This window comes from Daphnia magna, unplaced genomic scaffold (genome assembly GCF_020631705.1).
Source record: "Daphnia magna isolate NIES unplaced genomic scaffold, ASM2063170v1.1 Dm_contigs229, whole genome shotgun sequence".
NCBI classification, from domain to species: Eukaryota; Metazoa; Arthropoda; class Branchiopoda; order Diplostraca; family Daphniidae; genus Daphnia; species Daphnia magna.
This window is the reverse complement of record NW_025533190.1, coordinates 23,238-47,148: the sequence shown is the minus strand read 5'-3', so window position 1 is coordinate 47,148 and position 23,911 is coordinate 23,238. Positions and strand designations below refer to the sequence as shown.

At 41.1% G+C, this 23,911-nt stretch overlaps 1 protein-coding gene and 2 long non-coding RNA genes across 3 annotated transcripts; all 3 read right to left on the bottom strand.

Annotated features, from left to right (window-relative positions):
* Positions 1-3,822: 3,822 nt before the first annotated feature.
* Positions 3,823-4,151, bottom strand: LOC123467766. Its single transcript, XR_006641901.1, has 3 exons — positions 4,088-4,151; positions 3,909-4,026; positions 3,823-3,846 (listed from the first exon to the last, which is right to left on the bottom strand). It is a non-coding gene; the product is annotated as an uncharacterized LOC123467766 (long non-coding RNA).
* An 85-nt stretch (positions 4,152-4,236) lies between these two features.
* On the bottom strand, positions 4,237-9,690 carry LOC123467767. The gene is made up of 6 exons (XM_045167562.1): positions 9,401-9,690; positions 9,216-9,344; positions 9,005-9,148; positions 6,349-8,882; positions 6,081-6,275; positions 4,237-6,038 (listed from the first exon to the last, which is right to left on the bottom strand). Exons 1-6 carry the CDS (start codon positions 9,688-9,690, stop codon positions 4,237-4,239), a joined length of 5,094 nt encoding a protein of 1,697 aa, XP_045023497.1.
* A 636-nt stretch (positions 9,691-10,326) lies between these two features.
* Positions 10,327-10,786, bottom strand: LOC116935158. The gene is made up of 3 exons (XR_004401161.2): positions 10,702-10,786; positions 10,523-10,640; positions 10,327-10,460 (listed from the first exon to the last, which is right to left on the bottom strand). It is a non-coding gene; the product is annotated as an uncharacterized LOC116935158 (long non-coding RNA).
* Positions 10,787-23,911: the final 13,125 nt, after the last annotated feature.

The following is a 23,911-nucleotide window of genomic DNA, read 5'->3' as shown; positions in this document are numbered from 1 at the left end:
CCATATTGTGCGTGAAGATAAAAAAAAGGTGGAGGGCTCAAATTTTCAGTAAACGTGCCTCATATGTGTAGCTAACGAACGGCCAAGCGCCGTTTAAATTTATTTAGTTTTAATTCAGTTTCTAACCAAAAATATCAAAAAAAAAATTGAATTTCAACCAAACACAAAATTTATACTGGCAAGTGGGGAAAGATAATTTTATTTTAAAAATCTAAGACTTTAAGAAGTTATTTATTTTACAATTATTAACCCAAATCTCGAATGCCGAATGAATAAAAAAATGTCCATTTTATACTGTACACCCTAATTCACATTGAATACAAGTATATTTGATGCTGTTTACATATAGAAGTAAAAACTCATGGTATAACAGTGATTCACATTGAATACAAGTATATTCCATGAAGTTTACATATAGAAGTAAAACTCATGGTATAACAGTGTATTCACATTGAATACAAGTATATTCCATGCATTTTACATATAGAAGTAAAAACTCATGGTATAACAGTGTATTCACATTGAATTCAAGTATATTTGATGCAGTTTACATATAGAAGTAAAAACTCATGGTATAACAGTGTATTCACATTGAATACAAGTATATTCCATGCTGTTTACATATAGAAGTAAAAACTCTTTGTATAACAGTGTATTCACATTGAATACAAGTATATTTGATGCTGTTTACATATAGAAGTAGAAACTCATGGTATAACAGTGTATTAACATTGAATACAAGTATATTGGATGCTGTTTACATATAGAAGTAAAAACTCATGGTATAACAGTGTATTCACTTTGAATTCAAGTATATTTGATGCAGTTTACATATAGCAGTAAAAACTCATGGTATAACAGTGTATTTACATTGAATTCAAGTATATTTGATGCAGTTTACATATAGAAGTAAAAACTCATGGTATAACAGTGTATTCACATTGAATACAAGTATATTCCATTCAGTTTACATATAGAAGTAAAAACTCATGGTATAACAGTGTATTCACATTGAATACAAGTATATTTGATGCAGTTTACATATAGAAATAAAAACTCATGGTATAACAGTGTATTCACATTGAATACAAGTATATTCCATTCAGTTTACATATAGAAGTAAAAACTCATGGTATAACAGTGTATTCACATTGAATTCAAGTATATATTTGCGGTTTACATATAGAAGTAAAAACTCATGGGTTAACAGTGTATACATATTGAATACAATTATATTCCATTCATTTTACATTTAGAAGTAAAAACTCATGGTATAACAGTGTATTTACATTGAATTTAAGTATATTCCATGCAGTTTACATATAGAAGTAAAAACTCATGGTATAACAGAGTATTCACATTGAATACAAGTATATTTGATACTGTTTACATATAGAAGTAAAAACTCATGGTATAACAGTGTATTCACATTGAATACAAGTATATTTGATGCTGTTTACATATAGAACTAGAAACTCATATCATAACAGTGTATTCACATTGGATACAAGTATATTTGATGCTGTTTACATATAGAAGTAGAAACCCATGGTATAACAGTGTATTCACATTGAATACAAGTATATTTGATGCTGTTTACATATAGAAGTAAAAACTCATGGTATAACAGTGTATTCACATTGAATACAAGTAGATTCCATGCAGTTTACATATAGAAGTAAAAACTTACGGTATAACAGTGTATTCACATTGAATACAAGTATATTCCATGCAGATTACACATAGAAGTAAAAACTCATGGTATAACAGTGTATTCACATTGAATACAAGTATATTTGATGCAGTTTACATATAGAAGTAAAAACTCATGGTATAACAGTGTATTCACATTGAATACAAGTATATTTGATGCTGTTTACATATAGAAGTAAAAACTCATGGTATAACAGTGTATTCACATAGAATACAAGTATACTTGATGCTGTTTACATATAAAAGTAAATACTCATGGTATAACAGTGTATTCACATTGAATACAAGTATATTCGATGCTGTTGTAACGAGCCAACTGCATTATTTACGCTTTACAGAAGATGGCAAATCTGCACGGACATTGAGTGTACGCAAGGTGTACACCAAGGCAACGCCCACATGACCAAGTGACCACACGCCACCGCCATCTAAGCCACACCCAATGTGCCACTTGTAATTCTGTATAAAAGCAATGTTATTCGCAACAATATTCAGAGTAGTGCCATGCTTCTTGGTTTGATTGTATTGCTATTGTAGAAGTCTATTAAATACACGCCTGGCAAATCTTACAATTGGAGGTCCCAACGAGACTTGAAATTGAAATAAAAGATTTTGTCACCGGTATAAGAGACTTCAAAACAGTAGACAATAAAATTGAATCAGGAGGATAAAGTACTAATAACTTTTTTTTCTCTCTCTTTCTACTTGCGTCAGTCAATAAAATCCATCACGGTAAGCGAATGCAGAAATCTTTTTTACCACAGACTACTCTCAGGACCTTCTCCGTTTACCCTGACTTAACTAACGAAACTTCACCACCAGTAAACTCAAATTTGAAAACCCATGATATAACAAATCCTGAATCTGAAATCAAAACGCCAAGAGCCGCATTTATTCTCAGCTGGAAAGAATTAGTTGAATTAGAATACAAGTATACTAAGGAAAAATCAAAAAGTTATCAAACAACTTCAACAACAACCGCGATAAAACAATTGGAAGATAGAAAAAAAGAGGCAAATACAGCGGCGCATAAGTAAAACAACAAAAACTATAAGAGATCAGATTCAGTCACTCGGAGGAGAATTTAGTAACGTAGACACTCTTTTACAACAGTTAAAAACTGTTAAAGGTAAAGAGAAAGAATTCTTGATCAAAGTAAACACCGTTCTACAAGAAGAAGCACTTGCGCAACAAGTCGCAGAGAAAAAACGAACAGAAGAAATCAGTTTAGAAAACTTTAACTTACAAAAACAAAATGCAAAAAAAGAAAGAAATCCAAATCAATCGAACGAAAAAATAATAGAAAGTAACGAATTCTTAAAGAATTCACTAGAAAAAACTTATCAGCGAATCAGTGAATTAGAACAAATACTTCGAAAGAACACAGAAAACGAAGAATATCTTAAAAAACTATTGAAAAAGAAGGAAGATACTACAGCACACGTGGAAACCGAAGGTCAAGAAAATATAAACAAACTCCAAAACGAAAACAAGTTACTTCTAGAAAGTTATAATACCGTTAAAAAACACGAAAAGGCACAGAAAGACAGAAGCGACGAATTAGAAAAGGAGGTAAGAGAATTGAAAAACTCTCTAGAAACAACAAAGGGAGAAAGAAGCTGTCTACACAAAGGGCAACTAGAATTAGCCGCAAGGAATAGAAGCCTCGAAAGACAAATAAGAGATAAAGAAATACTCATTTCAACACAGGAGAGCAAGATACAACGCCTTGAGGAACGTCTAGTGGAGTATAAGCAAAAAGAAGCTTTTTACATCGAAGCAGAGAGCGCAGACAATTCTAGAACAGAAGAAAATACAGGAGAAGTTTCAAAACTAATAGAACAAATCAATGATCTAACATCACTAAGTGATAGCTTGGTTGGTACTCGAGTAGTGGACTGTATGGACTACGAGTATATTGTGTCAGTCTCGATAAAACAAAGTCATGAATTCTGATCATCTATCATCAATCTACAACAAAAGGAGTTAGACAGGGATCAAGCAACACGTAACAATGAATAATTACCTAGCAGAGCTAGCTTGGATGAGGAATAAAGATTACGATACAACTGGGCCACTCAACACAGTGGGTGAACACCAGGTCAGGAGGGGCAAGAACCGTTATCACAGCAACTGAATGAATACATGATTAGATGCAATAGACAAAGTAGCTCTAACACTTGTTTGACTAGTACCTTGCTTAAGGTTCCGTCTGTCAAGACCTCAACTCTAGTCAGACCTCAGTGCTAGTCAACTTCTAGTCACGTTTTCTTTTATACAATTCTAGTCAGGGCTATACAATTCTAGTCAGAGCTATAAAGGGAACAAAGTTATGACATGTAAAACAATCTAGACAGTGTTTGAACGGAAATACCTGTGTCAATTAATCGAGATGTCAGTATAGCACTGGGAAATCAGGAGAAGACACAGAAAATGACATCTTTGAAAAGAGGATGGGAGACAATAGAGTGGCTAAGCAGCAACCGCTGGTGGCGCCACTACGGAATTACAAAATCAACAGAGCTAAACAGCAGTCGCCGAACCATCCTCCCCCGAACTGGATCCGGCTTCCGGAGCGAGTGACCTTGGTTCTAATAAGGCAGGCTGATTAGCTCCCCGGCGCAATATGCCTGTCGGAAACTCGACGTCCACCGCTCGAACTAGTTCATCCTTTCCCGGATACGTCCTCACAATTTTTCCGGTCCACCAGCGCCCGCGTGGTGCATCCTTCCAGTCGTCGAGAACGAAGTCGCCAACCGCTAGGTTTCGGGCTGGTCTTGTCCACTTGCGTCGCGAGGTCATGGACTGTAGGAATGCTCCATGCCACAGCTCCCAGAAGCGGTCAGCCATCCGTTGAACGTACCGGTAGTGGTCCCGTGGCAAGGCTCGAGAGAACTCTCCCGCCGGTAGATCCGCAATTGGGGCGCGATTCAAAAAATCGTTCGGCGTCAAGGGCCGAATATCGTCAGCATCTGAGCTGACATAAGTCAGTGGGCGGGAATTGAGCAGTCCCGACACTTCAAACAGGAGCGTCCGAAGAATCTCCTCACTCGGATTACGCTGCCCGTTCATCTCCTTGTCCAGCACGGGATAGAGCGCTCTCTTGACCGATCGCACCAGCGATTCGTGAGCTCCACCAAAGTGGGGTGTCTGGGCTGGCTGGAACCACCATCGAATCCCGAGAGCCTTGAGCTCCGTCTCCAACGCCGAACTCTCCTTTAGTCTCTCCAGCTCCTCACGTAGTAGTCGCTCCGCCCCGGTCAGATTAGTTCCGTTGTCGGAGAACATCTCAGCTGGCTTGCGGTAGATAGAAACGAAACGGCGCAAGACCAGCAAGAAATAATTGGCTGATAGAGAGATCGCCACGTCGGTGTACACGGCCCGTGTCACTAGGCACGTGAACAGGGCGCCCCATCGCTTGGCCGACCCTCTGTGGTAGGCGATGTCAATAGGGCCAAAATAGTCGACGGAGGTATAGGTGAACGAAGGCTGGTGCGCACCTAGACGGGCCTTATGAACGTCCGCCATCATCTGTAATGCTGCTTTGGGTCGGAAACGCCGACACGCCAGACACTCGCTGCGAGCTCTCTTGACCGCCTCTCTTCCTGCTGTGATCCAGAAATGTTGCCGCACCTGGGCAAGCACCATGTCAGTTCTGGAATGATGAAGCTGCTCGTGAAAGGCTCGGATGATTGCTCGCGCTAACAGATGTCGGCCACTCAGGATCGGTGGGTGGAGAACCTCGTACGGTAAATTCGCTCGACTGAGACGCCCTCCCAGCCGCAACACCCTCTCAGCATCCAAAAAGGGGGTCAAGGGCTGCAAGGTTGACGTAGGACGGATCGCCTTTCCACGTTCAAGTCTGCTTATCTCCTCAGGATAGGTCTCCCGCTGGTACCGTCGGACAAGATCGAGATAGTCATTCTCTAACCTAATGAGAGTGGGCACGTCTCCGGCAGCTATCTTCACCGTCTTCCAGTCAAATGGCACTATTGTCTCTGCCACAACATCACTCAAATGGGCGCGGGCCCCACGCATCTCCGCCTTCTCCAAGGTCCAGGGGAGGTCTTGTGGCCAGGCCGTCTCCTCTTGATACAAGAAGGGTGGTCCGTCCAACCACCACGCTGGGATTGCCCGGTCACCCAGTTGAGAGCGGGTCGCAGCATCTGCTGGGTTTAGCACTCCTGAAACGAAACGCCACTCCGAAGGATCCGTTAGGGTCTGGATCTCGCCAATACGGTTGCTCACATAAATCTGGTAGTCACCGGACAACGCCCGAACCCAATTGCGCACAGTACTGCTATCGGTCCAAAAACGACGCGCTGCTATCTTCCGGGTCAATTAAGATTCCACGAAACGGGCCAAACGCGCTCCAAGAAGACCAGCGTTCAGTTCCAACTTGCACACGGACACTGTTTTTAACGGAGCTAACTTGGTCACTGCCTTGATGAAACGCAGGATCACTCGGTGGTCACCGTAGACATTGTGGATAAAACATACAGCGGCACAGGCCTCCTCAGAGGCGTCTACGAACGTATCCAGCTCGGTCCGGACGATCTGGTCTTCATCCGGAAAAAGGCAGCGGGTAGTAGTGTAGCTGCTCCATTGTGTCGAAATAGTTCTCCCACCATTCACGGTCTAGTCCAGTCACTGCATCTTCCCATCTCAAGCCTTTCACCCCAAGGTGGCGTAGTCGTATCTTGGCCTTCACGGTCATTGGGGCAGCGGCGCCGAGGGGATCAAATAATCCAGCCACCTTTGAAAGGAGGCCGGCGCGGGTATAGTTGATCTCTGCTAACCGGACACGAAAACCTAAAACATCAGTGGCAGGAGTCCAGGTGATGCCAAGGACCATCTCGGCATCGTCAGCGCCGAGGTTCACTGTGTTGACACTACTCTCCTTTGGATCTGGAAGAGAGAGCTGCTCCATCAGGCGTGCATCGTTGGTCACCCAATGGGTCAGGTGGAAGTCACCACTGCTCAAAGCCTTGTTGACTGCTGTCGCCCGGCGCAGCGCCTCGTCAGTGGTCTTGCTGGAATCCAGGTAATCGTCAACGTACAGGTATTTCCGGATGGTGGCGGCCGCCTCACCTTGGTCCACGGCTGCGTCGTCTGCTGCTCTCCAGGTCGTCCGGATAGCCGTATAGGGCGAACATGACACACCGAATGTTACCCGTGTCATCTCACACGTTGTCACCGTTCCATCTCCTTCCGGCCAGAGGAATCGAAGATAGCGACGATCTATGTCGTCCAGCCGAATGCGGCTGAACATGGCACCTATGTCTGCCGACCACGCCACCTCTCCCTCCCGGAAGTGTAGAATGACAGCTGGGAGCGGATTTTGAAGTGCTGGGCCCGGTGTGACGTAGTCGTTAAGGCTCCTCCCTCGGTACTTAGCAGCTGCGTCGAAAACCAACCGCAGCTCAGGGCGCCCAGCAACCTTGGGCACTGCAAAATGGGGTAGCCAATATCGAGTTGGCCGCTCCTCGACCTCTGTGGCAGACAGCCGCCTTGCGTAACCTTCCGCAAAGTTCTTCGCCATCGACTCTCGATAGTGTGTCTCATAGGCTGGATCTCTTGCAAATTTGTTCAGAAGCGGACGAAGCCGAGAATCAGCTACACTCCGGTTGTCGGGCAACAATGGAGGCTCTTCATCCTTCCAGAGAATTGGGGCCTGGTAACCCACATCCAGCTTCTTGGTTTCAGCATCCAACCTATCGACTGCCCGTCGATCGTCTGTGGACATTCCCGCGCCCTGGTACTCGGTGCCGAATGATTCGGTGTCGCAGAACCGTCGTAGTTGTTCCACCAACTCCGCTGTGATGTGTACATCTGGAGAGGCAAAGGCACGGTGGCAGAGGGTCTCCGTCGTCGATCCTGATCCCAACACACCAAGGATTGTCCATCCTAACCTTGTCTTGATAGCTGCTGGCTCGTCGTCGGCTCCGAGTCGATAATCTGTCGGTGTGATAAGAGTTGTATGGTTTAAACCAATCAGGACGTCAATTCTTCCGCCAGAGCTGCGTAGCGGCGGCAGGTCGTTAAGGTGGGTCCAACGGTGGTGAAGCTGCTCCCAATTGTACACGGGAACTGGCTGTGTCACGGTCTTCAGGGTCGAGCCCTTAAGGGTCACCATGTCGCCGAAGGCCGTCATCAGCTGGAGAAACAATTCCTCTGAATTCGGGTGCGTTGAGGCCGCGTCAGCTACTCCCTGGACTCGAAGTGTCTGTCGCTCGCCCGAAATCCGGAGCGAACGAACCAATCCCTCACGGATGAAAGTTGTATTGCTCCCGGCGTCCAACATGACATTAATGGGCACCAGCTCCCCGTCAGCATTCATGGCGTCGAGGCGGATCACCCCAAAGGCGATGGTACCGGACGGTGCTCTGGCAGAATGTGAGGTGCCCGTTCTCTCCGGAAGTCCCCGGTCAGTGTGGATCAGAGGGTGGTGGAACGCCTTACATCCATCCTTGCCGCATTCTTTCTTGAAGCTACAGTTGCTATCTCCATGTCGCACGCCGAAGCAACAGTAGCACAGGCCGCGCACCATTAGGAACGTCATTCGTCCAGCTACGGGCATATTCTTGAAGAATTGGCAATCAGCCAACCGATGCTCACCCTCACATTTAAAACAATACGGAGTTTTGGGTGCTGGTGTCGTTCCTTCACGAGGGGTAGGGGCAGGAGCCCCTCGAGCCGGTCCGGCCCTGTGATTGGTGGAGGCCTGATGGGCCCGTGAATGTCTCTTCTGATGATACGGGTTGTTTACCGCCTGGAGTGGCCGCGCTGGATTGTTGCTCCTCTGGTGCTGCTCGGCGGCAATGGAATAGGCATTCTGGTACGCAGCCGCTCGCGTACATAACCAGAGGCCAAACTCGTTCAAGGTGCGACGCTCCAATTCTCCACGCTGGCCGTCATTCCAGTGTAGCCGATCGTGGGGCTGAAGTTTCTGTGTGAGTCGCTCGATCAAATCAGCATGGCCGGTCTCACCGATCCAGGTGAGATTGAAGAGGTGAATCCTCACCTTTTCAGCAAATCTACGGAATGTAGCAGGCGTCGGTAACTCGACTCGATCCAGGGCCTGTAGGTGTGCTGCACGGATAACTGCACGGCTGCCACATGTCCCTTTCAAACGTCGGAGGGATTCCTTGTAGGCCAGCGCACTCCACCTAATCCGTAAAATAAATCGGCTGTCTCTCCCCGTACGTTCCTCTTCAAAATCGCCAGCTTCTCTCCAGGCGCCTTTCCGGTCTGGTGTACGAGTGAGTGAAAGAGGTCGATCCACTCAAACCAATCCAAAGCGCGACCGGAGTAAACCTCCAAGTCTACTCGTACTGATGTGTGGCGATGATCACCGGAATAAACGAACGGCTTCTCTCTTCCACTGCAATAGTCGTCGATCCACTCATCCGGCGCGTGAACTCGTGCTACCGGTCTATACGGGGGTACGGAGATAATCGACCGAAAATCGTCCTCTCGATCGTCATTCAAGGCCTTCTCACCCCCTAGGTCCTGAACGGACTGCTTGGCTGCCTCCATCTCCTTCAATGCTGCTTCGGCTGCCTTGGCGGCCTCCTCGTAAACCTTCGCGGCGTCTTGGGCTCGTTGTCTGGCGGCGAGTACCTCCGGATCTGCAGGATCCCATCCAGGGACGGAAGATATATCCCCTTCTCGGCTAGAGAGTTACACAGCCACCTCGTCCGCCACTGCGTCAACATCTCCTCCGTAACGCAGGAATGATTCCTGTTGTTGCTCCCCCTCAGCCTCCTCCAACAGCTCCAATAAACGGTCATTGATCGGGCCGGAATCACCAAGGAGAGTGCGAGCGTCATCCAGGAGGCGGGTGGCTTCACGGCGTGAAAGCTTGTTGGTTATAACCTTCCGGATACGGGTGCAGCATCCGGTTATCTTCTGACGCAGTACCTTCTGGCGCCCCCTGCATTGGTCGATGGTGAGCGCTGCAATATCTTCCGCCATAATGACAAAGGCTAGAATAAAGCGAAGGATCAGAGCTAGCAGCAACGTAGTGGATGGTAGCGCTGTACGTCGATGGAGAATCTTCGTCCACTGGGTTGCCTGCTTAACGGCAGGGTCTTAGTCAGTTCAAAAGAGGTTGCAATAAAGTCCTGGAACACCGTCTGTCTATAGCTGGACTCCCAACTTGGTTCTCGTCGAGTAGTCGGCTCTGCTTGACGGGCAAAGGATTCTCTTGGCTGGAACTCAAGGGTCAGTTCCTTCCAACTTGGTTCTCGTTGGCTTGGTCGGGTCTCCTTAACGGCAGACAGTCTTTGTCAAGGCGCCACAGGGGCGGGTCAATTCAACGCTGAGCAGCGTGGGAAGGTCTGCTTAACGGCAGGCCGAAGTCCAATCAATAAATGCTAAAAGGTGTGGGCAAGTCTGCTTAACGCCAGGACGAAGTCACATCAAATGCTGAACAGCGTGATTCAGAAACGTGCCGGTGGCTCCGGTTCGAAGCACCAGATGATAGCTTGGTTGGTACTCGAGTAGTGGACTGTATGGACTACGAGTATATTGTGTCAGTCTCGATAAAACAAAGTCATGAATTCTGACCATCTATCATCAATCTACAACAAAAGGAGTTAGACAGGGATCAAGCAACACGTAACAATGAATAATTACCTAGCAGAGCTAGCTTGGATGAGGAATAAAGATTACGATACAACTGGGCCACTAAACACAGTGGGTGAACACCAGGTCAGGAGGGGCAAGAACCGTTATCACAGCAACTGAATGAATACATGATTAGATGCAATAGACAAGGTAGCTCTAACACATGTTTGACTAGTACCTTGCTTAAGGTTCCGTCTGTCAAGACCTCAACTCTAGTCAGACCTCAGTGCTAGTCAACTTCTAGTCACGTTTTCTTTTATACAATTCTAGTCAGGGCTATACAATTCTAGTCAGAGCTATAAAGGGAACAAAGTTATGACATGTAAAACAATCTAGACAGTGTTTGAACGGAAATACCTGTGTCAATTAATCGAGATGTCAGTATAGCACTGGGAAATCAGGAGAAGACACAGAAAATGACATCTTTGAAAAGAGGATGGGAGACAATAGAGTGGCTAAGCAGCAACCGCTGGTGGTGCCACTACGGAATTACAAAATTAACAGAGCTAAACAGCAGTCGCCGAACCACTAAGTGAAATAAACGACAAATCATTACATTTCGAATTAGATACAGAACACGTTTTAAAGCAACAGCAAACTATTGAAACTCTAAAAAAACAAATAGAGTCCCAGAATAAAACAATAGAATTATTGCAGAAACAGAACGAACTTTGTAACAAAGAGAAACCGGATTTTAAAATCATGGGATTTGACCACGAAACTTCCGAGGAAGCAGAGACTTCGAGACACAACCCGATAGGGAAATCAACAGAAAAAACCCCTACCACAGAAGAAATAGACATGATCAAAACCTTTACTCAGCCAATAGTAAAAGTATTGGGGGAACTGTTCTCTCGAGAAGATAAAAAATCCATCCCTCCATACAAAGGAAAAAGCACAGACAAAATGATAACGGAGTGGCTTAAAACAGCTGAGCACGTAGCAAGAAACAACAATTGGGACGACACCCAGAAATTACGTTTCTTTTCAGACAGACTTAAAGGTGAACCTCTGGATTGGCACGAAGAATACGTATCGGAGCAAGGAGATGAACTTGAATACGATGACTGGCGATCAGCAATCATAGCAAGATTCCAAGACGGCTATGATCTAGCCGCCTTAAAGAAAAAATTGTTGCAGCTAAAACAGAAACTGGAAGAAAACTGCAGAGCTTTCGTGTCAAGACTAAACAACCCATACGACGGAATCGAAGGAAAAGAAGAAAAACTTGACCACAACAAGACAGTTGTGGAAGACCAGCTCTTGAGTAAAGTAAAAAAAATGCGGGATACCACCAAAATTAAAATTTTAATCCAAGGGATCTTACCAAAAATAAAAACGGAACTTTACCTACGAATGCCAGAAGATGCCAACGACTTCGATGCACTATGCAAACAACTGTTTATTTCGGAACAGATCTTGCAAAACAAAGAAAACAATGACGACAAAGAACTAACAGCAGTCATTGCCGGCATTGCACACCATGGAAAACAACAGGATTTCGAAATAGAGAAATTAAGACAGAAAATTTTAGAGATGGAATGTGCTAATAAAAATGAAATATCACAGGAAAAAACTGCAATCATAGCAGCAACTGACCAATACGAGCCCCGCAGATCACAATCACGGGAACACAATTCAAGACCACAGTATCCGAAAGTGCGATTTAACAATAATCAGCAAAACAGCCGCGAATCAAGCTACTCACGCAGCCGAGAACCAAGTTTTTCCAGAAGCAGAGAAGCCAGCCCATATAGAGAAAACTATAACGCCCAGAGGGGAAGGGAAAGTTTTCAAGAATCAACAACGCAACGCCAAACACCTTATTCATACGGGCCACATCAAAATGGCCAACGGCAACTAAACCAAAGACAATTTCAACGGCAACAGAATAATTTGTATCAACCGCGAAGGAATATATACCAACCCTCAAATTTTGGGAACCCTCAAAATCAGCCATGGCGTGAATCGACTGGTGATCAGTATCAACAAAGAGTACAACCTTTTCACAACACACAACCAGCGAAAAACAGTGACATTACGTGCTACAAGTGCAATAAAAAAGGACACATTGCAAGAGAATGTTGGACAGATATGGCACGTATCAACCGTCAACCACGACGTCAAATGTAGGAAACCACTCACTCTATAATTCCAATAGCATTAATCACTATCATGTAAAACCTAACTTTACGGCGGAAATACCTAAACTTATACGTATCCCAATTAGAATTTGTGAAAAAGAAACAAAAGCTTTAGTAGACACTGGTGCAGCAGCAAGTTTAATTTCATCTAGCTTTTATTTTAACATAAGTGATAAAAATTTAAAACAAATAAGAAACAGCGATGATCCGATATTTAGGACAGTATCAGGACAAGAGCTCAAATCATTAGGCCAATATGAATTTAAAATAACAATAAATAAGAATCATTTCATTAACCACAACTTTTATGTAATGGAAAATCTTAATGAAAATTGTATCTTAGGATTAGATTTTTTGACTAGCAATAACGTAAAAATTAACACTAAAAATAAGCAGATCAGTTATGATCACTATGGAGTAGAACATAGTTTTTGCGAAAATATATTGCCATTGTACAGCATAACTTTTTCCGAAGTGGGAATAAATATCCCACTAAGGTCTTTATCCAATGTAGAAGAAGAGGAACTTCCATTAACTACAAAAGACTACATTAATTTAGAAGCTTTTAGTCAATTAGATTTATCAAACCAGGAAAATAGAAAATTAGAAAAGAAGGACTTTAAAATACCCAATTTTTCTAATGAAGTAAAAACAAAAATTGAATGGTTGCTTGTAAAAAACGAAAGATTGTTTGCAGATAAAGAATCAGACCTTGGGTTGGCTATTAATGTCAAACATTTCATTAATACGGGAGCTAGCGCACCAATTAATCAGCGTCTGCGTAGAACGCCTGAAGCACTAAAAATTACGGTAAAATCGGAGATTGATAGTACGCTACAAAATAAAATAATAAGAGAAAGTCATAGTCCATTCTCAGCGGCCATTGTAATGGTTAACAAAAAGGATGGTGAAATGAGAATGTGCATTGACTATAGACAATTAAACAAAATAACAATAAAAGATAGATATCCCTTACCTAGAATAGATGATACCGTAGATGCATTGTGCGGTTCAAAGTATTTTTCAACACTGGATTTATTAAGCGGATACTGGCAAATAGAAATAGAAGAAAGCGATAAATATAAAACAGCCTTTATATGTGAATTTGGACAATATGAATTCAATCGTATGCCATTTGGATTAACAAATGCACCAAGCACTTTTCAAAGAGCAATAAATAACATCCTAAAAGATGTACTTTTTAAGTTTGCATTTGTTTATACAGATGACATAATTGTTTTCAGTAGTTCGATTGACGAACATATAAAACATTTAGAAGAAGTTTTTAAATTGTTGACAAAAGCGGGTTTAAAACTAAAACGAAAAAAATGCGAATTCTTTCAAGAGAAGTTGGACTATTTAGGTTACAAAGTATCAGAACAAGGCATAACACCAAATCTTAAAAAATTGGAATCAATCATTAATTACCCTGCACCTAAAAACACAAAAGAATTGAGTTCATTTTTGGGACTAGCAAGCTACTATCGAAAATATATCAGAGCTTTCGCTGATAAAGCTCATCCATTGACAGCACTGACAAGGAAGTCAGTCGAATGGAAATGGGGGGAGGAACAAAGGGACGTCTTTAATTGTATAAAGAACTGCCTCATATCTAGACCTATTCTGAGCTATCCCAATTTCACGCGCGAATTTATCATCTATACGGATGCATCAGGATACGGAATAGGAGAGTCTTGGAACAAATACAATCTCCACCTCAATCAGCGGATTCAGCTGCGACCGACGAACAGGATCACAGTGAATCAGACGACCTAGAAGTCGTCATCGCGTATACTTCTAAACATCTGAACGACCGTGAAGCCAAATGGTCAACAACAGAGAAAGAAGCATATGCAATCATTCATGCTGTAGATGTATTCAGAACGTACTTATCCGGCCGGAAGTTTACGGTATTCACTGATCATCGACCTTTAGAATGGTTGATGAGCAAATCCGAACCGGCAGGACGACTAGCAAGATGGGCATTGAAATTACAAGAATTTGACATCGTAATCGGATATCGACCTGGTAAGTCACACCAAAACGCCGACACTCTTAGTCGTATTCCAATATTACCCATTGCTAAAGTAGAATCGAAAACAGAACCCCAGGTTAATAATTTGGATAAAGAATGGACTGAATTACAGCATGAAGATAACTATTGCCGAAGAATAATAGAGAATCTTAAAAAGATACAGAACGGCAATAAAAAAGGAAATATAAATGGATATAAGTTAAATGAGAAACAAGAACTCATTGATAAATATGGAAGGATAGTAGTTCCCATTGTGAAAATAAGAGAAATCATGGAGGAAAATCATGACCACATATTGGCAGGACATTTAGGTATAACAAAAACTCTAGCAAGACTACAAAGGCAATACTCTTGGCCTAATATGCGATCTGATGTCACGGCATACGTTAACAGTTGTTTAAAGTGTGCAAGACGAAAAGCATTTGGCACGAGTAAAGCACCATTGCAACCTTTGCCACCAGTAGATAGGGTATGGGAAAGAATTGCAATGGATGTAGTTGGACCAATTCAAGAAAGTGTTAAGGGATATAAATATATTTTAGTATTGTCAGACTATGCCAGTAGATTTGTCTTTACATTTCCAATGAAAAACCAAACCGCACAAACAATAGCCAATATTCTAGTAAATAAGTTAATAACAAAATATGGAGCCCCAGAAATCGTGTTGACAGATCAAGGAACCAATTTTTTATCAAATATTGTTCAAGAAATATGTAAATTATTTAAGATAAAACAGATGCGTACAACTGCATATCATCCACAAACCGATGGATTAGTAGAAAGGTTTAACAGAACGCTATGTGATATGCTTGCTTGTTATGTGGTAGACGAACCCGAGGAATGGGACAGATATCTGCCATTCGTTACATTCGCATATAACACGTCTAAACAAGCAACTCTTAAAGATAGCCCATTTTACCTTTTCTACGGAAGAGAACCCATTTTACCAAACGACATTAAGATCAACCGTCATTACGGAATGGAAGGAAATCAACATGAAGAATATTATCGCCAGTGGAAAAAGGCACAAGAATTAGCGAACCAACATTTGTTCAAAGCTCAAACGAAGCAGAAAAAGTATTATGATGACGGGACAAAAAGTGTCAAGTACAATCCAGGTGATCTGGTACTATTAAAAGCACCACCCCAAACCGGAAAATTTATAAATAGATGGAATGGTCCATTTAAAATCATACGCGGTTTCTCAGAAATTACGTACGAAATCCAAAACATTACAAATGAAAAACAAAAATCGATTGTTCACTGCAACCGACTTAAACCTTATACGGCACGAGATGTTCCGGCCAAACAAAAACAAGAGGTAGTCGGAGAAAAAGCAGAAACGACAGCCATTAGACGAAGACCAGGGAGACCTAAAAAGAAACTTGGACTGGAAAAACCCATAATATCATTCTTAGATCCAAGAATGCTATTCCCCAATCCAATAGACCAGACTAATTCTGACTTTAGGACAACCTCACGATATAATTTAAGATCGAGAAATCAGGCATCCAATTTCTAAAATGCAATTAATTATTTTTTTAAACAGATGGAGACAAAGTTACTACTCTTTTGCATTCTAACTACATTGCAAACAACCCACACAATCTTCTCGTCTGTATGCGATTGCAATTATGTTAAGACACGAGGAATTCTAGATATTAACTCACCATACTATTGCAAAAACCCCAGCACTAACCATCAACCACGTTACCTAACAAATTATACGCTAATGACTAAACAAAACCCGGTAAAAACTTGGAAAGGATGGACTTGCAAACAATGGATTAAGACAAAGAAAATAACCGGATCTTTCTGGATAGGGTCTTTTGACACAGTTTATTCACAGGAAACAAAATTACTCTCAGCAATTGAATGCTGGGAAATGGTAAATAATAAAAAATGTGTGGGTAATCTTATGCAGGCAGGAACAACAACGTTGAGTTTTACATCAACTCCTACAGGGGAAGGGAAGTGGTATGCTATCAAAGAATACCATGCATTAAATTGCTTAGCGGAAGAGATAACATTAAAACAAGAGACACCAGAAAGCTTAGTGGAAATTCCATTTGGATTTTTAAACACCACTCAGCAAGAAGGGGAGTATACACAAAATCATAACACCATAGTATGGAGAGATAGATCAACAAATTCATCTAATTCACAAATTATTTTTAAAGGTGAAGGGTATATAGAATTAACAAACTCAATGGTTAATGTAAACACTAGCCGTCTTCTAGATAATAACAAACAGATAGAAATACCTTTCTCTAACAAACCAGATATAAATAATAAAGAATTTATCCAACCTGGATTTAAAGTAGTAGGGATGCCTTTGACATTTCTTATTTTTCCAGGAGAGACGACCACAAAGTTATATAAAAATTTTAAAATTTCATTACCATCCTGTGAGAACCAAGTAAATGTAGATACATGGTCTTGAAATGAATACGCAGACCCAGTAGCGAGCAAAGTAAAACGGTCGACTAATAACGAAATTGAATTTCTTGACAACCGTGCTGAAAAAGAAGCTAGGGGGAAAAGACTTTACAGCATATCGTATGCATGGGGTTCGATACGATTGGGACATCCTATAATAAAAAACGTAGAAGAAAATGGAATAATGATTAAAAAAGATACAATTGCGTATCTCATGGTTAATGGCTCATCAATAAACACGCAAGTATCAGTCCACAACCAATATGATATTCAAGATCCTTTGCCAACAGGAACAAAATTCGAATACATCGTAGATCACAGCATAAGGCTTATCAACACTAACATCTGCATCGTGGCAAATAAAAACAATCAAATTATGGCAGAAAATTGCACCGAAAACACATCAAGGTGGATACTGGATTTAACTAACTACCAATGGATTTCTCTGGAAACAGGCCTATGCATCACCTTACATGATGAAGAAGAGGGGCGAGTTAGATTGGCAACACTAAAAACATGCAGTAGACAGGGGACAATTAGTGAAAGTCAACAATGGGTTATCGAAATCCTAACAACAAACCCGGATGTGTTGGATAATTTCCCAGATGCATCCATTGACGAATTCGAAGAAATCCAGTTGGAACAGAGGACATCAGTAACAACGACCGTCAGTTCGCCAATTTTCGGAGGATTATTAAAACGGAACCATGGGAGAGGAAATATCATATGGGACATGATAGGATGGGGACTAATGAAACATGGTAAGTCACCCGATGAAAAATGTTTAACACACAATGGCATTAACAAAGCAATAACACTCGAAGCATGCGATCCTAATTGGATCAAATGTCAAACAAGCCTACAAAAATTATTAACAAGTAATGACCCCTTGGTGCAATCACAAACAACCGTGGCTAACTGTAGCGAAGCATCCAGCAAGGGCCAAGCCTTCGAATATTCCTCCGACTTCACGATAAGACCATTTAACACAAACAACTGCATTAAAGCAAACACAACGATGCTCATCCTGCACGAATGCTCAGATAAAAGTTCCATCTGGGGAACATTCGATCACACAGGACAATTAATGGCCAGTGATAGAACAGGACTTCATTCAGGCGCTTCGGACCGGAAATGCCTAACAAGACGGATCGACAAATTATCGTTGGGACACTGTCATGGATCAAGCCAGAAACAACATTTTAGCTTCGAGTACCGGAATCCACATCAACCAGGAACATTGTCGGCAGCAGCAATAATATCTCTACATACTCAACACGCTTTATTTGGAAAAAATCTACCAATCTTGCCACCATTGAACCATCGTGATCCAAAGGAGATTAACTATAAAACAAACGCAACGGAAGGAATAACTAAAAAATCGACCATAACGACAAAGTCAGCAACATCTATGACTGCTACAACAGATAAATCAGTCATTCCTTCCATTGCAGCCAAGGTAACAACAAGTGCGAAGACAGAAACAACAACAACAACGATTAGGCCGACTACAACCACAACAAAACCGACAACAACCTTCAGAACAACAACAACAAAATCAACTACTACCACAAAAAAGCCGACAACAACCACAAAAAATCCGACCACAACCACACAAAAACCGACCACAACCACACAAAAACCGACCACTACCACACAAAAACCGACCACCATCATTCAAAAGCCAAGTACTACCACACTAAAAACAACCACTATCACACAAATACCAGCCTCTACACCCAAATCAACTACAACATCAAAATCTACTACAAAATCAACAGAAGCAGAGAAATTACCAACAATAACAACAACAACCTCTCTCGTTGGGACCTCCAATTGTAAGATTTGCCAGGCGTGTATTTATTAGACTTCTACAATAGCAATACAATCAAACCAAGAAGCATGGCACTACTCTGAATATTGTTGCGAATAACATTGCTTTTATACAGAATTGCAAGTGGCACATTGGGTGTGGCTTAGATGGCGGTGGCGTGTGGTCACTTGGTCATGTGGTCGTTGCCTTGGTGTACACCTTGCGTACACTCAATGTCCGTGCAGATTTGCCATCTTCTGTAAAGCGTAAATAATGCAGTTGGCTCGTTACATTCCTTCCCCCCTGTGCGGCAGGATAAATTGGTCCTCCAATTTCACCTTTGTGTGCAGACTACAGGTCTTAGGAAGGCAACGTGAATTGCGCCAAAATATATAGCCAAAATATATATAAGAAGCGTCTAAAATATTGTAGCATTGGTGATGATTAAAATAATGGGGTGTTATTTTCTTTTAGATGATGTCTGGCTGTTGGTACACTTGTTTTTTTCTTTTTAGCACTCGGAAACCGTTGTGTCTATAGGAATTTTCTCAGGCACGATCACTGTTTGACCGAAAAAGTTCATAGTCACGCGGTGAATATTTCTCCATTGGAACAGCTCTCGTGGAATTATTTTCGGGTTGCAATCAGCATCAGGAAATTGAATAATTCCCATATTCTATGGTTCAGAACAATCGCACACAATTGTCTCAAATGCCTGCGGGTGTAACCCGTAAAAGCATAGCAGCAGTAGGAATGGTAACGAGGACATTTCTACATGTAAAAATATATGGTAAATGACATAACAAAAAAATGAACAGTATACTGGCCAACTTAGTCTAAGTCATTATGTGGGTTTACTAGCTAAGATAATCAAATATGAAAAAGAAATAATGGAAGTAAACGTCAAAGTAAAATAGAGAAAACAACAACAAAAAAAAAATTCTGACGGCTTTTGAAAGGTCAACGATTTCCCGTCGGCTTTTCATCGGCTACGCCACGGCAAAATAATAGAAAAATAGGGGGTGTCGTAATATAACAGTTTTTTATGGTAGAAGGACAAAATATTTTTTGAATAAATTTATATCGTTGGGAACAGGGGAAAGTCAGCTTAATTATCAAAAAGAAAGAATTGAAAAATATTGAATCATGTGGAAATGCTGACGAGAAAGAAACGTTTCAAAGTTTTACGGCGGAAAATTTTTCTGCCGTGGAAGGTCACGCGCATATCTCGTTTTTTTTTTTTTTTTTTTTGCAGGGGAAGTCCAATGCAGGGGAAAAGTGCAAATGGGGGAAGAAGCGGAGGGGAATAAAAATGGAATAGGGGGAGTAGGGAAAGTTGCCTTCGGCAAAAAGGGAACTTCTTGGCAAAAAGGGAATTTTCAATATTGCTGCGGCGGGGAAGCTGCAGTAGGGAAACGAAAGTGAAAGTGAAAAACTTAGCGTATGTTGGGGTGTGTAAAAATGGAATGTGCTAGCGGTGGCGCTGCTATATGTGTTGTGTATATGGAAAAAGCCTTTGCATGGATAGCAAAGCTATAGAAAATCATAAAAGGGAAGTGATAATATAGTGGTACTTAGAAAAATTTCAATTGTTTCGTTCGTCTACGAATTTCTTAGAGAAATGGGAGTTGTTAAATTGAAATGGCATACATTACTATCAAAATTTTACTTATTATTTTTTTTTCTTTACTTTACTTTTTACCATTTCCAATGTTGTATTGCTACTGAATAAGTGTAACAGATGGACTTCTAATAAAATCTACTATTTCTTTTAACTTTTCCGATAAATGTCTGTTACTTCTATCGTAAAAGAGTGAAATTAACAATCATGGCTCTCTCCGCGATAGGATTCATCCTATTTCTCATCTGTCTAAGAATTTTTATTGCCTGTAATCCTATTCCACGGATTAAGGAAAGCTTCAGACGACGCAAGCAATCACTTAACGTGAGCGAAAGTGATGGTCAAGAAATGGATTCAATGATACCAGAACCCATCTACAGCGCTGGAGGAGCAAATGAAAAACCATTCATTAGGGAATTTGTACCTTTAATGACGTTAGCAACAGAAACACCAAAAGAAACCCTTCCGTCGATAAACACACCGAGTGCACCAAAGAAAGGACAATTGTATCCTATCGAAGAATTAAAATGGGAAAACGAGCAAAACAAGGAATGTACGGGAAGTCACACGACATGCAGTTATGTCGTTGGCTACGGAATGGTGTGGGAGGATCTATGCAGATGTACTCCAGAAGACCATTTAAAACGCACAATTAACAAATAACGAATAATAAAAACAAAAAAACCAAAAAAAAAACAAAAATCGTAGATGTAGAAAAGGATTTTATTTCCAATCAGTAGTTAAAACAAAACAAAAACAAAAACAAGAACAAAAACAAAAACAACAAAAAACAAAAACAAAACCATAGTGAAAAATAGAGTACACCGACGGAAAACAAATCAATCTTCCTCAGCAGAATCAGCCAAATGATTCAAAACAGCCAATCGGACTTGACAGTGCTCAAGTCGTATCTGGATACCGGAATACGTCAACTCCGGATATATATTGGAAACCGAAACCGAAGGATGATAAATATCATCCCCGGATTCTGCCCACCACAAGAACCGTGCGTGCAGCAGTGGAAGAATATCGCGAAGTCGGGCGTAGCCAGGATATTCACTATATATATAAAAAAAAAAAATAATAATAATAATAATAATAACTAAAACGAAAATAGAACAAAAATAACAAAAAAAAAGAAAAGAATTCCGAAAAACAAGAAAAGGATAACACAAGTGAACAAAAAGACGGACTTACTTGTAATAGAAGTCGCTACACCAAACAGGCTGTACCACGAATACGGGAGCAACGGGAAAGGATACATCACTCCGAACCTTGTTGAACAACTCTTCGAACAACTGCACATCGGCAGTCGTGAACCGACGAAATTCACAACACGGATTTTGAAAGATCAACGGGTGGAAAAGCGAAAAAGCCATTCTAATTTCAGCAAGATGCTGAGAAACGAAATCTAGCGTATACATGATGACGGAAAATGGGGGATTCAAAAAAACAACAGCAAAAACAGTCATGCGACAACTGAAGAACAAAGAAGACGCTACACCAGACTACTTCGATCGCCTTGACGCAATCATAAAAAAAAATAATAATAATAATAAAATAATAAAAAAAAAAAAAATAAAAATAAGACAGGAGGGGGGAGAAGAAATAACCTGCCATAAATTTTTGCAGAAGAGAGAAATTGTGTACGAGACTGAAACTCTATATAAGGAGGAGTCGTTAAAATCTAGCATTTACATATAAGATGAGAAGTTTTTTCTTAAAAAGGAGGGATCAATTAAACAAAAGATTCACATATATTGTAGAAATGCTTCTCAGACTAGAAGATAGTTAAAAGACAAAGGACATCTAAAAAAAAAACAAAAAAAACATTGTCATTCAAAGTAGATTTCTTTAGTAGATAATCGTAAGCAACCTTGGGCATGTTAGGGGTAGGTACTCCAACTATATAACAGACAAACAAGCAAGAAAAATTTTTTAGTTGTATTACCAACCTTCCACGGAAAGATACATAAAAAAAAATTAACCCAACCAAGAAAAACGAAGAACTAACAAATTTTGACTGGAGTGATGAAATCTTGATGACTTGGATTGAAGAAGATACCCCGCAATTGGAAATAAGTGAAACGCTACCAACAGGAAACGACTGGGAAGACGAACTCTTAGCTAATCTAATGGGTAATGAAGTTAAAAGTGATATACAAATTAGTGCGAACGCAAGTGAAAGTATGCAGATATCACGGAATATAAGTAGGGAAGAAGACGTAACAAGATACAGCAAAAGTGACAGTGATTGTGAATTTATGCAAAAGAAAAGATACAGCAATAGCGAAAGCGATTGTGAATTTATGCAAGAGAAAAGTTCTATATCACCATCAGAAACGGAAGAAGAAGAAACATCATCGAGTAAAGTGGGTTACTACTACAGTAAAATAGAAAGTGACTTAGACCCATCGTCGTCAGACAGTGAAACGGTTGTCAACTGTAAGGCAGTAAGTCTAATCAACAACGAAGAAGAACAGGAAACTTGGTCATTGCCAGTTCCCTTAATAACACAAACGGCCTACTGTAAAAACTGTATGATGAAAACATTCCCAGCTATGGACACGGAGATGACACGAAGAAGAATCGTCGCCATAACGATGTTGATGAAAGGAGAATTTAACTACAATTTGCTGAAAGTATCAAGAGAAATGATCAGAAATCACCTACTAGAAGCAAGAGAAAATGGGAAAAACATAAAACAAATTCTGGACACTGTTTTCCCCAATGGAACGACATTATTACACGGGAGTGTGATAAAAGAAAGATTCGATGTGACGGATGTGTTCCTTCAATACGGAGCTGATAGCAATATTTACGAGGAGGGGATGACAATAGCACACCGAGCAGCAGCGGATAATAATGTCCATTTACTCCGTATTCTATCCCATCACGGTAACACATTCAACATCCAAAACAGCATGGGAGAGCCACCATTACTAGTGGCTATAGCTCTCAATAATATGGAATGTATTAAATATTTGTGGATGGATCGAATTATTGTGCACCAAACGCTGGATGAAGAAACAGTGTTACATTATGCTGCTAAATATAACAACAAATTCGTCGCGGAAGTATGTCCAGCGGAATTCATCAATAGAAGATCACGCACATCAAAGGAAACTGCGTTACAAATAGCTGTAAGGCACAGGCATACAGATATTATAGAAATATTGTCACGTCGAGGAGCTCGAGATGATAACCTCAATACGGACGGAAAATATGCACAGGACTATATAGATGACGAAACTAGCATTCGAAATATATTCCGAAAATTCCGAGGGATAAAAAGAAAAAACAAGTGTATCAACAGCCAGACATCATCTAAAAGAAAATAACACCCCATTATTTTAATCATCACCAATGCTACAATATTTTAGACGCTTCTTATAACTATATATTTTGGCACAATTCACGTTGCCTTCCTAAGACCTGTAGTCTGCACACAAAGGTAAAATTGGAGGACCAATTTATCCTGCCGCACAGGGGGGAAGGAATGTAACGAGCCAATT